This window comes from Hypanus sabinus, chromosome 20 (genome assembly GCF_030144855.1).
Source record: "Hypanus sabinus isolate sHypSab1 chromosome 20, sHypSab1.hap1, whole genome shotgun sequence".
Classification (NCBI taxonomy): Eukaryota; Metazoa; Chordata; class Chondrichthyes; order Myliobatiformes; family Dasyatidae; genus Hypanus; species Hypanus sabinus.
In genome coordinates, this window is record NC_082725.1 from 48,971,097 (window position 1) to 48,985,866 (window position 14,770).

The 14,770-nt window shown below is 44.4% G+C and overlaps 1 protein-coding gene across 1 annotated transcript in view; it reads right to left on the reverse strand.

Moving 5' to 3' along the window:
- LOC132378512 (transcription factor E2F3-like) overlaps positions 1-14,770 on the reverse strand; it is a 52,155-nt gene that overhangs the window by 16,170 nt on the left and 21,215 nt on the right. The window contains exon 3 of the mRNA XM_059945468.1: positions 11,591-11,810. Within this exon, the coding sequence (XP_059801451.1) occupies positions 11,591-11,810 (220 nt within the window). The remainder of the gene's footprint in view (positions 1-11,590; positions 11,811-14,770) is intronic.

A 14,770-nucleotide genomic window follows, 5' to 3' on the forward strand; every position in this document is an offset into this window, starting at 1 on the left:
CTAACAGTTTACCAGTTCGATCACTGTGAATATAGAATTGAGCCCTGGTCCTAATTAATTGATTTTCAATTGAAGAAGATAATAGTAAACTATGTTCCATTTGAAGCTCAACTCTCTTCTTATAAAGTTCTTTGGTAGGAGTCACGGAATAAATCTTATCAATTTCCTTAATTTTATCCACTAATAAAGCAATATCTAAATATCTTTGTTTTCTTTTACCAACGGAATATGAGATAATTTGTCCACGGATAAAAGCCTTAAAAGAATCCCAAAGTATTCCTCTGTCGATTTCTTCAGTATAGTTTGTTGAGAAAAACAAGTCAATTTGCTGTTTTATGTAGGTGATAAATTCTGGGTCTTGAAGCAAAGTAGCGTTAAGTCTCCAAGATCTAATATTATTGGAAAAGTCCGAAATCTTAATAGATAACTTCAAAGGTGCATGATCCGAAATAGCAATAGAATCATATTTACAATCAATAACATCCGTTAATAACCGATGATCAATAAGAAAATAGTCAATTCTAGAATAACTATGATATACATGTGAAAAAAATGAAAATTCTTTATCTTTAGGGTTCAAAAACCGCCATATTTCAGTGATTCCCGAATCAACCATAAAAGAATTAATAAGTAAGGCTGATCTATTTGGAAGAGTACGGATAGGTTTAAATCTATCCATCGAAGGATTCAAACAACAATTAAAATCTCCACCCATTATCAACATATATTCATTTAGATTAGGAAGGGAAGTAAATAAACGTTTAAAAAATTCAGGCCAGTCAAAGTTTGGAGCATAAATATTAACTAGAACCACTTTTCGACTAAAAAGTGAACCAGTTATCAACAAAAATCTGCCCTGTGGATCAGAAATAATTTCATTATGTGTAAATGAAATTGAGGGGTCTATAAAAATAGACACACCCCTAATTTTGGCGGTACAATTTGAGTGAAATTGTTGTCCCTTCCAGAACCTAAAAAAACACTGATTATCCTCCCTCCTAATATGGGTCTCCTGTGCAAAAATAATATTAGCGTTCAATCTATGGAATACTTTAAATATTTTTTTACGTTTAATCGGATGATTTAAACCATTAGTATTCCAAGAAATAAAGTTAATAGATTTATCCATCATGCCAATATTTGTTGTGTATATCATAAAAGGTTACAAAGACACATAACCCATAATTCAGGAAGAAGGAAAATTGATTCAGGAGCAACCGGAGAACATGACACCTCAACAATATTAATAATTTAAAGTCGGCCCATAGACTAAAAGCAAAAAAATAAAAATCAAAAGCGTGAAAAAAGATCCCTCCCCCCTCCCCCCACCCTTTGAAAGAAAGCCAAGCGGCAGGCGCATAATCTAATACTAACATTACCCCCATTTCAAGATGGCAGCTCCATAAAAAGATTTTTTTTTTAAACTATGTAACACCCAGATTTAAATATGGGGTTGCAAAAAAATATATATATCAGTCAGAATGAAAAAACTAATATAATAAAACAAACAATTAATTAAAAAAGTATAAACATTAAAATTTAGAAGTATAATATACCTTTAAAAAAAATTCCATATTCAAGTACAAGAAAGATGATGTTTCATAAGCAAAGGCTTATGGGAAGAAGAAATGACATTTTGAAAAGCCATATTACAAAATACAAATGTAAGTTCAGCAACCTATTAAAAGAAATTTAATAAAAAAAGTTATCAAAATAGGATTAAAAAAGAGATTTAATAGACACTACAATATATAAAAAAAAAGACCAAAAAATCCAAAACATTCGTCCCATTTCTAAGTACAGGCAAACGAATAAATGCTTACAGAGAACAAAGTCTTACGGGAAAAAGAAACGCCATCTTGAAAAAAAAAGTAAATCATTATTACAAAATATAAACGTATATATCCGAAACAGAAAAAAGAATAAAAAAAAGATATTATAAAAATTAAAAAGAGCATCTATAAACAATGATGATAGTAAAAAAAAAACCAGACCCGTAGATCAGGATAAGAAGTTATAACCCAGCTTCATAGGTTAAAACTTAAAATGAAATGGCATCCTCTCTCCGAAAAATCTTCAACGTAACACATAGTTCAGGTTGCACTAGAAGATCGATATTCTTCAAATTTCTTCGCTTCTTCCAGAGTGTTAAAAAATTGCTGACTGTTGTCGTTCAGCGTAATTCTAAGCTTCGCTGGATACATTAAAGCTTGTTTAAGTCCAATCGAGTGAATCTCTGCCATCACTGGTTTAAAAGCGATTCTCGCTCTCATTACTTCGAATGAATAATCTTCAACAATTCGAAATGTGTTGCTATTGTGAGAAATCATACCTTTTTTACGAGCTAATCGAATTAAAAGCTCTTTCTCCCGAGGATAATGAAGGCAAACAATCACCGCTCGTGGTTTAACACTCGTAGCCGAAAACGTCGCAACTCTATGAGCGCGGTCGATAACAGGTTTAGCTTGCAAACCTTCACCACCGAAAATTTCCCACAGTAATTTAGAGAAAAATTCAGTTAAATCACCGGACTCAACTTTTTCGGGAAACCCGATGATTCGCAAGTTCTGTCTGCGAGATCGGTTTTCGAGATCAGTAATTTTAAACTTATACTGATCTACTGTTTTAACAGTCGATTGTATCTTCTTGTCCAGCGCTTCAATTGTACGTATTTTCACAAATTAATTTTTCAAGAGTCGTAAACTTATCTTCATGCCGCTGAATATCCGATGCCTGCGATTGAAGCTTATTATCAAGCGATCTAACAACTCCTTCAAGTTCAGACATTTTCGTGGTAAGCTTGTTTTCCAAACTTGCCAGTTTACTTTCCAAACTAGTTGCTTTACTTTCCATTTTACTTTCCAGCTTGCTTTCCAAACTTGCAAGTTTAGCATCCAGAAGATTAGAAATTGCGTCAATAGATAAAAGCTCCTTAGACGATTTCTTGCTTGTAGCCATTTTAAGTTTGACAGAATTAGATCAAATATAGTTTTAGGAAAAAAAAAGTTAATCGAAAGTATCAACTCATATGATTAAATTCGAAAAGATTTGATTAAAGGGTGATTATAGTTGAAAAAATAAAGAGCGCCTAAAAGGCAGATGTTTACGTCACCATCTTGAAACTCCACCCCCCGGCTTCCCTTTCTTAAAGGAGACTGCACTCGTGTCCTGAATCTGCTGTCCAGGATGCGCCAATTTTGAAGATCAATAGATTTTGTTTAATAGCCTTAAAATCCTGTTGCTTACTGACTGTAGATTTCAACTGTAATAGTCCCAAAAGCCCTAAACAGGAATACTTGATGATTCTCACCAGAGCTGCATGCAAAAAATTGCCACTGACCAGCACCAACTTGTCCGGTAGTAAACTGCTTGCTAAGCTGATACCTTAACACATTCAACCCGTTGTATCTTTGTAATCAAAAGTCAACTTAATCTGGTAATCTACCAAACAAGCAACAAGCAAATATAGATTTCTAAACAAAATGTGAAACTGTGATCCAACGTGTTAAAATGTAACAAATTGCTCATCACATTTGTTTACGAGTGGGGCAGTACAGTAGCATAGTGGTCAGCATGAAGCTCTACAGTACTAGTGACACTGGTTCAATTCCCGCCACTGCCTATAAGGAGTTTGTACGTTCTCCCTGTGACCTCATGGATGATCCTGTTCCCTCCCACAATCTGTTGGAAGGTTAATTGGTCATTGTAAATTGTCCCATGATTAAACCAGAGGATTGCTGGCTGATGTGGCTCGAAGGGCCTATTCTGCGCAGTATGCCAATAAACTAACAAGTATCTGGTGCTATGAAAGTCCCTTTAGAAGACCAGCTGAGTAACTATGCACTCAATCATCCTAAAGATGCTAGGTGACACTAATAACCACTGAACGACAAAAGGTAGGGCAAATAACATTCCTTTTGACCTTTTATGATGTGAAAGGACGTGTTGACTTTAAAACGCAGATAGAAAAAAAGTGAAGAAACAGAAAGATACACAATTTGCTTCAGGAAAGCATCCTGCATTCCAAAAGGAGAGGATAATCCTTTTTGAGGAAAATATATTTGACAAGACATTGGAGGCAAAAATGATACAAACTGACTGCTTAATATTGAAGTTTCAGTGCCCTAACCAGCACACTGGATCAAAAAATAAACAATTCAAGGGTTAACAATTATATGCAACACACAAAGTGCTGGAGGAACACAGGGACCATTCTGTCTGCGCTGCTGGGATTGCCAGCATCTGCAGATTTTCTCTTGTTCGTGAGAAACTCAGCAGGCCTGGCAGTATCTATGGAAAAGAGCAAACAGTCGATGTTTTATGCAGAAAAAAATATGCTGGGAAAATAAGATGACAAGTTAGAGCAAGAAGGTGGGTACAGGGTACAAGATGGTGGGTGATAGGGGGATGAGTGAAGTAAAGAGCTGGGAAGTGCGAGGTGAAAAAGGTAAAGGGCTGGTGAAGGGGGGAATCTGATAGGAGAGGGTAGAAGACCATGGAAGGCGGAGGAGCACCGGAGGGTGGTGATGGGCTGGTAAGGAGATAAGGTGAGAAAGGGAAAGGGGGATGGGAATGGTGCAGGTGAAGAGTAGGGGGGTGGGGGTGGGGAATTTCAGGAGATACAAGAAATCAATGTTCATGTCATTGGGTTGGATGCTAACCAGACAGAATGCAAGGTGCTGCTCTTCCCCATCGCAGCCAGAGGAGACCATGGACTGACATGTTGGAATGGGAAAGAGAAGTGGAATTAAAATGGGGGTCACCAGGAGATCCCACTTTTTTCTGGCGAATGGTGCGTAGGTGCTCGAAGCCGTCTCCCAGTCTACGCCAGGTCTCAGTGATTATACAGGAGGCCATACTGGGAGCACCGGACAAAGTATATGATCCCAACAGACTCACAGGTGAAGTGCCACCTCACCTGGAAGGACTATTTGGGGCCCTGAATTGGAGTGAAAGGGGAATTGTAGAGGCAAGTATGGTACTTATTCCCCTTGCAAGACTAACTACCAGGAGGGAGATCAGTGGGGAGGGATGAATGGACAAGGGAGTAGGAAACAATCTCTGAAGAAAGTGCAGGGGGAGGGAGAGAAGAGGGAAAGATGCGGTGTGGTGTCCCTGTTGAAAACGGTGGAAGTTATGGAGAATTACACACTGGTCACAGAGGCTAAAGGGGTGAGGCCAGACGTGCGTGAAATGGAAGAGATGCAGTTGAGGGCAGCGTTGATGGAGAAAGGGAACCCCTTTCTGTGCAGGAGGACATCCTATTAGTTATGGAATAAGAAGCCTCATCCTGACAGCAGATGCAGCGGAGAATGAGGGACTGAGAGAAGTGGATGGCATTTCTACAAGTGACAGGTTGGGCAGAGGTATAGTCCAAGTAGCTATGAGAATCAGAGCGTTCATAAAAGATATCAGTCGATAAAAAGTCTCCAGAGACAGAGAAAGAAAGAGAAAGGTGGTGTCAGAAATGGACCAGGTAAATTTAGGTTAGGGTGGAAGTTGGAGTTGACGAGTTCCGCATGGATGCGGGAAGCAGCCACAATGCAGTCGCCGATGTAGCACAGGGAAAGCTGAGAGGTGATACCAGTGTAGGCTTGGAACACAGACTGTTCCCGTAGCCGATAAAAAGGCAGGCACAGCCGGGACCCATGGCCACACCTTTGGTTCATTTAGCAGTAAACACCAGTTCAAATCCCAGTGGAGCATATGACTTTAAAGTGCTATAAAAGCTTAATGGTTCCACTTAATATCAGTATGCAATCAGAAAATTCTTACTCTTCGCAAACATCCGTGAAACAGAAGAAAACCCCACAAAATGAGCAACAGAGAAACATTGGAACCCAAAGCCCCCCCCTCCCCCTCTACGCACAAGCAGCAGCTAGGCATCAAGCACTTGCTTCAGCCACCCACACCACACAATAGCAAGCCCCCAAAGACCATCACCCAGCACTTCCACCTGCTACAGGCCGGTCTATACACCGTCCGAAACTAGCCCATCACCCAGCACTTCCACCTGCTACAGGCCGGTCTATACACCGTCCGAAACTAGCCCATCACCCAGCACTTCCACCTGCTACAGGCCGGTCTATACACAGTCAGAAACTAGCCCATCACCCAGCACTTCCACCTGCTACAGGCCGGTCTATACACCGTCAGAAACTAGCCCATCACCCAGCACTTCCACCTGCTACAGGCCGGTCTATACACCGTCCGAAACTAGCCCATCACCCAGCACTTCCACCTGCTACAGGCTGGTCTATACACAGTCAGAAACTAGCCCATCACCCAGCACTTCCACCTGCTACAGGCCGGACTATACACTGTCAGAAACTAGCCCATCACCCAGCACTTCCACCTGCTACAGGCCGGTCTATACACAGTCAGAAACTAGCCCATCACCCAGCACTTCCACCTGCTACAGGCTGGTCTATACACAGTCAGAAACTAGCCCATCACCCAGCACTTCCACCTGCTACAGGCCGGTCTATACACAGTCAGAAACTAGCCCATCACCCAGCACTTCCACCTGCTACAGGCCGGTCTATACACCGTCCGAAACTAGCCCAACATCCAGCACTTCCACCTGCTACAGGCCGGTCTATACACCGTCCGAAACTAGCCCATCACCCAGCACTTCCACCTGCTACAGGCCGGTCTATACACAGTCAGAAACTAGCCCATCACCCAGCACTTCCACCTGCTACAGGCCGGTCTATACACCGTCCGAAACTAGCCCATCACCCAGCACTTCCACCTGCTACAGGCCGGTCTATACACCGTCCGAAACTAGCCCATCACCCAGCACTTCCACCTGCTACAGGCCGGTCTATACACAGTCAGAAACTAGCCCATCACCCAGCACTTCCACCTGCTACAGGCCGGTCTATACACCGTCAGAAACTAGCCCATCACCCAGCACTTCCACCTGCTACAGGCCGGTCTATACACCGTCCGAAACTAGCCCATCACCCAGCACTTCCACCTGCTACAGGCTGGTCTATACACAGTCAGAAACTAGCCCATCACCCAGCACTTCCACCTGCTACAGGCCGGACTATACACTGTCAGAAACTAGCCCATCACCCAGCACTTCCACCTGCTACAGGCCGGTCTATACACAGTCAGAAACTAGCCCATCACCCAGCACTTCCACCTGCTACAGGCTGGTCTATACACAGTCAGAAACTAGCCCATCACCCAGCACTTCCACCTGCTACAGGCCGGTCTATACACAGTCAGAAACTAGCCCATCACCCAGCACTTCCACCTGCTACAGGCCGGTCTATACACCGTCCGAAACTAGCCCAACATCCAGCACTTCCACCTGCTACAGGCCGGTCTATACACCGTCCGAAACTAGCCCATCACCCAGCACTTCCACCTGCTACAGGCCGGTCTATACACAGTCAGAAACTAGCCCATCATCCAGCACTTCCACCTGCTACAGGCCGGTCTATACACCGTCCGAAACTAGCCCATCACCCAGCACTTCCACCTGCTACAGGCCGGTCTATACACCGTCCGAAACTAGCACAACATCCAGCACTTCCACCTGCTACAGGCCGGTCTATACACAGTCAGAAACTAGCCCATCACCCAGCACTTCCACCTGCTACAGGCCGGTCTATACACCGTCCGAAACTAGCCCATCATCCAGCACTTCCACCTGCTACAGGCCGGTCTATACACCGTCCGAAACTAGCCAATCACCCAGCACTTCCACCTGCTACAGGCCGGTCTATACACCGTCCGAAACTAGCCCATCACCCAGCACTTCCACCTGCTACAGGCCGGTCTATACACAGTCAGAAACTAGCCCATCACCCAGCACTTCCACCTGCTACAGGCCGGTCTATACACTGTCAGAAACTAGCCCATCACCCAGCACTTCCACCTGCTACAGGCCGGTCTATACACCGTCCGAAACTAGCCCATCACCCAGCACTTCCACCTGCTACAGGCCGGTCTATACACTGTCAGAAACTAGCCCAACATCCAGCACTTCCACCTGCTACAGGCCGGTCTATACACAGTCAGAAACTAGCCCATCACCCAGCATTTCCACCTGCTACAGGCTGGTCTATACACCGTCAGAAACTAGCCCATCACCCAGCACTTCCACCTGCTACAGGCCGGTCTATACACTGTCAGAAACTAGCCCATCACCCAGCACTTCCACCTGCTACAGGCCGGTCTATACACTGTCAGAAACTAGCCCATCACCCAGCACTTCCACCTGCTACAGGCCGGTCTATACACTGTCAGAAACTAGCCCATCACCCAGCACTTCCACCTGCTACAGGCCGGCCTATACACAGTCAGAAACTAGCCCATCACCCAGCACTTCCACCTGCTACAGGCCGGTCTATACACCGTCCGAAACTAGCCCATCACCCAGCACTTCCACCTGCTACAGGCCGGTCTATACAGTCAGAAACTAGCCCATCACCCAGCACTTCCACCTGCTACAGGCCGGTCTATACACCGTCAGAAACTAGCCCATCACCCAGCACTTCCACCTGCTACAGGCCGGTCTATACACAGTCAGAAACTAGCCCATCACCCAGCACTTCCACCTGCTACAGGCCGGTCTATACACAGTCAGAAACTAGCCCATCACCCAGCACTTCCACCTGCTACAGGCCGGTCTATACACTGTCAGAAACTAGCCCATCACCCAGCACTTCCACCTGCTACAGGCCGGTCTATACACCATCAGAAACTAGCCCATCACCCAGCACTTCCACCTGCTACAGGCCGGTCTATACACCGTCAGAAACTAGCCCATCACCCAGCACTTCCACCTGCTACAGGCTGGTCTATACACAGTCAGAAACTAGCCCATCACCCAGCACTTCCACCTGCTACAGGCCGGTCTATACACCGTCAGAAACTAGCCCATCACCCAGCACTTCCACCTGCTACAGGCCGGTCTATACACCGTCCGAAACTAGCCCATCATCCAGCACTTCCACCTGCTACAGGCCGGTCTATACACCGTCCGAAACTAGCCCATCACCCAGCACTTCCACCTGCTACAGGCCGGTCTATACACAGTCAGAAACTAGCCCATCACCCAGCACTTCCACCTGCTACAGGCCGGTCTATACACTGTCAGAAACTAGCCCATCACCCAGCACTTCCACCTGCTACAGGCCGGTCTATACTCTGTCAGAAACTAGCCCATCACCCAGCACTTCCACCTGCTACAGGCTGGTCTATACACAGTCAGAAACTAGCCCATCACCCAGCACTTCCACCTGCTACAGGCCGGTCTATACACCGTCAGAAACTAGCCCATCACCCAGCACTTCCACCTGCTACAGGCCGGTCTATACACCGTCCGAAACTAGCCCATCATCCAGCACTTCCACCTGCTACAGGCCGGTCTATACACCGTCCGAAACTAGCCCATCACCCAGCACTTCCACCTGCTACAGGCCGGTCTATACACAGTCAGAAACTAGCCCATCACCCAGCACTTCCACCTGCTACAGGCCGGTCTATACACTGTCAGAAACTAGCCCATCACCCAGCACTTCCACCTGCTACAGGCCGGTCTATACTCTGTCAGAAACTAGCCCATCACCCAGCACTTCCACCTGCTACAGGCCGGTCTATACACTGTCAGAAACTAGCCCATCACCCAGCACTTCCACCTGCTACAGGCCGGTCTATACACTGTCAGAAACTAGCCCATCTCCCAGCACTTCCACCTGCTACAGGCCGGTCTATACACCGTCCGAAACTAGCCCATCACCCAGCACTTCCACCTGCTACAGGCCGGTCTATACACTGTCAGAAACTAGCCCATCACCCAGCACTTCCACCTGCTACAGGCCGGTCTATACACCGTCCGAAACTAGCCCATCATCCAGCACTTCCACCTGCTACAGGCCGGTCTATACACCGTCAGAAACTAGCCCATCACCCAGCACTTCCACCTGCTACAGGCCGGTCTATACACTGTCAGAAACTAGCCCATCACCCAGCACTTCCACCTGCTACAGGCCGGTCTATACACAGTCAGAAACTAGCCCATCTCCCAGCACTTCCACCTGCTACAGGCCGGTCTATACACCGTCCGAAACTAGCCCATCACCCAGCACTTCCACCTGCTACAGGCCGGTCTATACACTGTCAGAAACTAGCCCATCACCCAGCACTTCCACCTGCTACAGGCCGGTCTATACACCGTCCGAAACTAGCCCATCATCCAGCACTTCCACCTGCTACAGGCCGGTCTATACACCGTCAGAAACTAGCCCATCACCCAGCACTTCCACCTGCTACAGGCCGGTCTATACACCGTCAGAAACTAGCCCATCACCCAGCACTTCCACCTGCTACAGGCCGGTCTATACACCGTCAGAAACTAGCCCATCACCCAGCACTTCCACCTGCTACAGGCCGGTCTATACACAGTCAGAAACTAGCCCATCATCCAGCACTTCCACCTGCTACAGGCCGGTCTATACACCGTCCGAAACTAGCCCATCACCCAGCACTTCCACCTGCTACTGGCCGGTCTATACACAGTCAGAAACTAGCCCATCACCCAGCACTTCCACCTGCTACAGGCCAGTCTATACTCTGTCAGAAACTAGCCCATCACCCAGCACTTCCACCTGCTACAGGCCGGTCTATACACAGTCAGAAACTAGCCCATCACCCAGCACTTCCACCTGCTACAGGCCGGTCTATACACCGTCAGAAACTAGCCCATCACCCAGCACTTCCACCTGCTACAGGCCGGTCTATACACAGTCAGAAACTAGCCCATCACCCAGCACTTCCACCTGCTACAGGCCGGTCTATACACAGTCAGAAACTAGCCCATCACCCAGCACTTCCACCTGCTACAGGCCGGTCTATACACCGTCAGAAACTAGCCCATCACCCAGCACTTCCACCTGCTACAGGCCGGTCTATACACCGTCAGAAACTAGCCCATCATCCAGCACTTCCACCTGCTACAGGCCGGTCTATACACCGTCAGAAACTAGCCCATCACCCAGCACTTCCACCTGCTACAGGCCGGTCTATACACCGTCAGAAACTAGCCCATCATCCAGCACTTCCACCTGCTACAGGCCGGTCTATACACAGTCAGAAACTAGCCCATCACCCAGCACTTCCACCTGCTACAGGCCGGTCTATACACCGTCAGAAACTAGCCCATCATCCAGCACTTCCACCTGCTACAGGCCGGTCTATACACCTTCAAAAACTAGCCCATCACCCAGCACTTCCACCTGCTGTAGACCCTCCTTCCACTTTCCACATGAATCTAGAATTTACAACAAATCCAACCAAATCACCCTACAAACCAGAGCCGTGCAGCGAAAGAACAGCCATCCTTTTCCTCGGTGTTCTGCAAGTCCAGGCCCAGGCACTGTGGTTGACACAGTTCAGGAGCAATTAAGAATGGGCTGCGAATGTCAATGACAGACAGACCCTATGAGGAAGTGATTATATAATCTAACATTTTAGGAGTTTGGTAACATGAAAAATAAAGACAGAACATCAATTTGCCACAATATGAACTGTGAGCATCCACATGGCACAGAAGTTTGAGCAGAAAACTTACATCCACTGAACGTTATTTTTGGATTTCTTTTCAATGAGATGAATACCCTCCAGAACATTAGTGATGTCGTAGATTCTTCGTTTTGGCACGTTTAAGACCTCTGCAGCTCTGTTCAAATCCAACACGCCATCTGGGGATTGACCCAAGAGCTGAACCACGTTCTTTGTGAGGGGGACCAGAGAAGTATTGTAGCGAGTCTTCTCCAATGGGGATCTGGGAGCTGTGTTGTGGAAGAAATTGTAAACAGGCGTTTAGATCGATCGCGTGTAATTTAAAACTTAATTAATTGTTGCTCTCAAACATTTGAAATTAAATGTTGATTCAACTGTACTCCAAGGAAGATGCCTATTACAAAACAACCTTCAGTTCACAACTTTGATATTAATTTGTCTCAAAATTCTTTTACACATAACCATAAGCAAAGACTTCAAAATTATTGAAACAAAAGTCATTGAGATAATGCTGTTAGATTTTATTTAGTGATTAAGCTGCCTGTAAGAATTTGTGTGATGTGGAAAATTATGGCTAATGAGTGAGACCATCACCAGGGACAAATCTTAATTGAAGATTTGAAAATTATTATATTTCTGGGCAGTATTTCCTCACAGGCAAGAAAATTCCAATCCATCACAAAATTGACTACTCATCCTTAATTACATACTTGCCCATTTTCATCATCATTTAAGATTTCAGAGCCAGACCTTTTCCAATCCAATACAAAGGAAGAGATCAGTATTTAAAAATGAATACATTTCTATTCTTACAAACAAGAGCACACAAGGTACTGGGGCTCCTGTTTTTTTCCTTGACATTTATTCACCCTCAAAACTGAGTAATACCAATTGGCAATTATTTGATTTCAGCATCAGGCTAGATAAACTGGTTAAGCCAATCTCAAAGAAACATGAAAATTGATGGGTGCCAACCCCAGTATGTACAAGAACTACTCTGGTGCATCAAATCAGTGGCATTTGACATAACCACAAAGATACATGTCATGCTTGTAGAGAGTAAAACTGAACCAGCATCTTTGAAGCAACTTTCAGTTCCTGAAGCCTGCAATTTTAACTCCCATTCTCATCTATGGTCTGATGCACTGTTACAATGTGGCCCAACACAAAGTGCTGCATCCGCAAATGTCTTGCTTTGAAGCTTTCCAGACTCAATTTGAATTGTCCAATTTCAGGTCAACTCATTCTGTGCTGACCAAGTCATCTTTCTAATATTGGTTCAGGTCCTCTTTCTCCATCAGCTTGTACTACATATACCCCTTTTGTCCCATCTTCCCTTCCCCAACTTCTCTGAACCCAAAAAGAACAACTTCTCTTTTCTGCAATGTGAAATGATAAAACCATTTTCCTTTCCACAGATTTCTTAACATTTGTTACTTCAGATTTCCTGTATCTGCAGTTTAACTTTTATTGACAATGTAATTATGTTGCATGCAGACTTACAGAAGAAATTTAATGAAGTACAAAATAATAGACATTAGCAAAGCAGATGATCATAAAATTAAGGAAGCATTAGCATCGTGGACAAAATAAAGTGGGCAAAGAGATTGAATGGAGGAAAAGTGATCATGAGACTGCAATGATGGAACCTGGAATGCAAAAGTAAACTCCTGGAAGGCCTCACTGTATCAGACTGCATGTGGAGTCACAGGGAGGGCTGATGTTCCAAATGAAACACTGCATCACAAAATGAGAAATGTTCAGTGGTGTCTCCTAGGCGTCAGCACTGTTCTCCTGCATATATATGAACTATTCTGGCTCTGGGATGATCCTATAAGGTGCAGATTTGATTCAAAGCTCAATAGGAAAAAAGTAACAGAACTTCATTAGAAAGTAATACAAGTAGACAGAACAAATAAAATTCAATGTACAGGAGTGATGCTTTGGAAAAATAGGAACAGCTCAAGGGGTTTCATAGATGTTAAATTTTTAGGACAGACTAATCTAGTTGTTAAATTATATTTGAATAGCACCTACATTCTCATTACATGAGAATGCCTTTTGACCAGAATTACTGTTTTTAGCAGACAACGAGGAGAACCTGAAGCCATCGTTGACAGAATCTTGAAGTAACAGCTTCCAGCCACAAAGCGTTCAACACAGAGGAACAGCAAAGAGATGATGGAATGATAGTTCAGTACAGTGTTACGATGATCTGGAATGCTTTGCTGAGAAGCAGATTCCACTGTAGCTTTCAAAAGGAAATTGAATAAAAAAAGAGGAAAAAAGCCAGTGATTTGGCAGACATAATGATTGCTACTTATCAGATAACTTTCCAAATCAGGACAAGCACAGCAAGACAAATGATTTCTTTGTGATTCAAGACTGTACTGGATTTACACAGATTTATTCATCCAAGCTTCAGGTCAAATAGACTAGCTCACTGCAATGCTACATGTATAATTCAATCAACCATTATCATGCCCAAAATCTGAATCAAAAACACTCCATTCAGCTGGACTGACTGCACGTTAGGCATCCCTAAACAAAATTAATGATCAAATAGAAGCTGCTAATTGACACCATTAGAAAAACCAGGAATTTCTTGCTACTGTCTTATTAAGGACCCAGGGACTACAATGTGTAGCTCACACTGGGCTGCAATTTACATGAAAGCTGGAACACAATTTGTGCACATTCTTATGAATAGTATTAATAATAAGACAATTCAGTTCAATTTAAACAGACATTCTGATTCCCAGAGCAGATGGTAAGGTGGCCTCTTTATCAGGCCACAGTTACCTGCATTAACTTTAACATCTGCTTTAGCAAACACTAGCATTAAGTAAAGCAAAATATAGGGAACTTGTCAGCAACCCCAACATGCTTTATCATCCAATGTGTGATGGTAGAGCTATTTCTACACTTGTTAACACTAAATATGAATTAACAAGACAATAGTGGACATGAAATTCTGGATGAGGTTTCAAGGAGGTATTTGACAAACTAGATACCAAGAAGTGAGATCAGGTCAATACCAAAAACAAACCTACCTTCTTAAAACACAATGGTGAGGATGAGGTACAATGCCTCACCATTCCTCTTTTCCCCCAGAGACACTTCCCAATAGATATATACACCCCATTTACAATTTCATCCTTGACATACAAACATTATCATCTTCAAAACTAGGTTACCAGCATTTAAATTGGATTGATGACTGGAACAT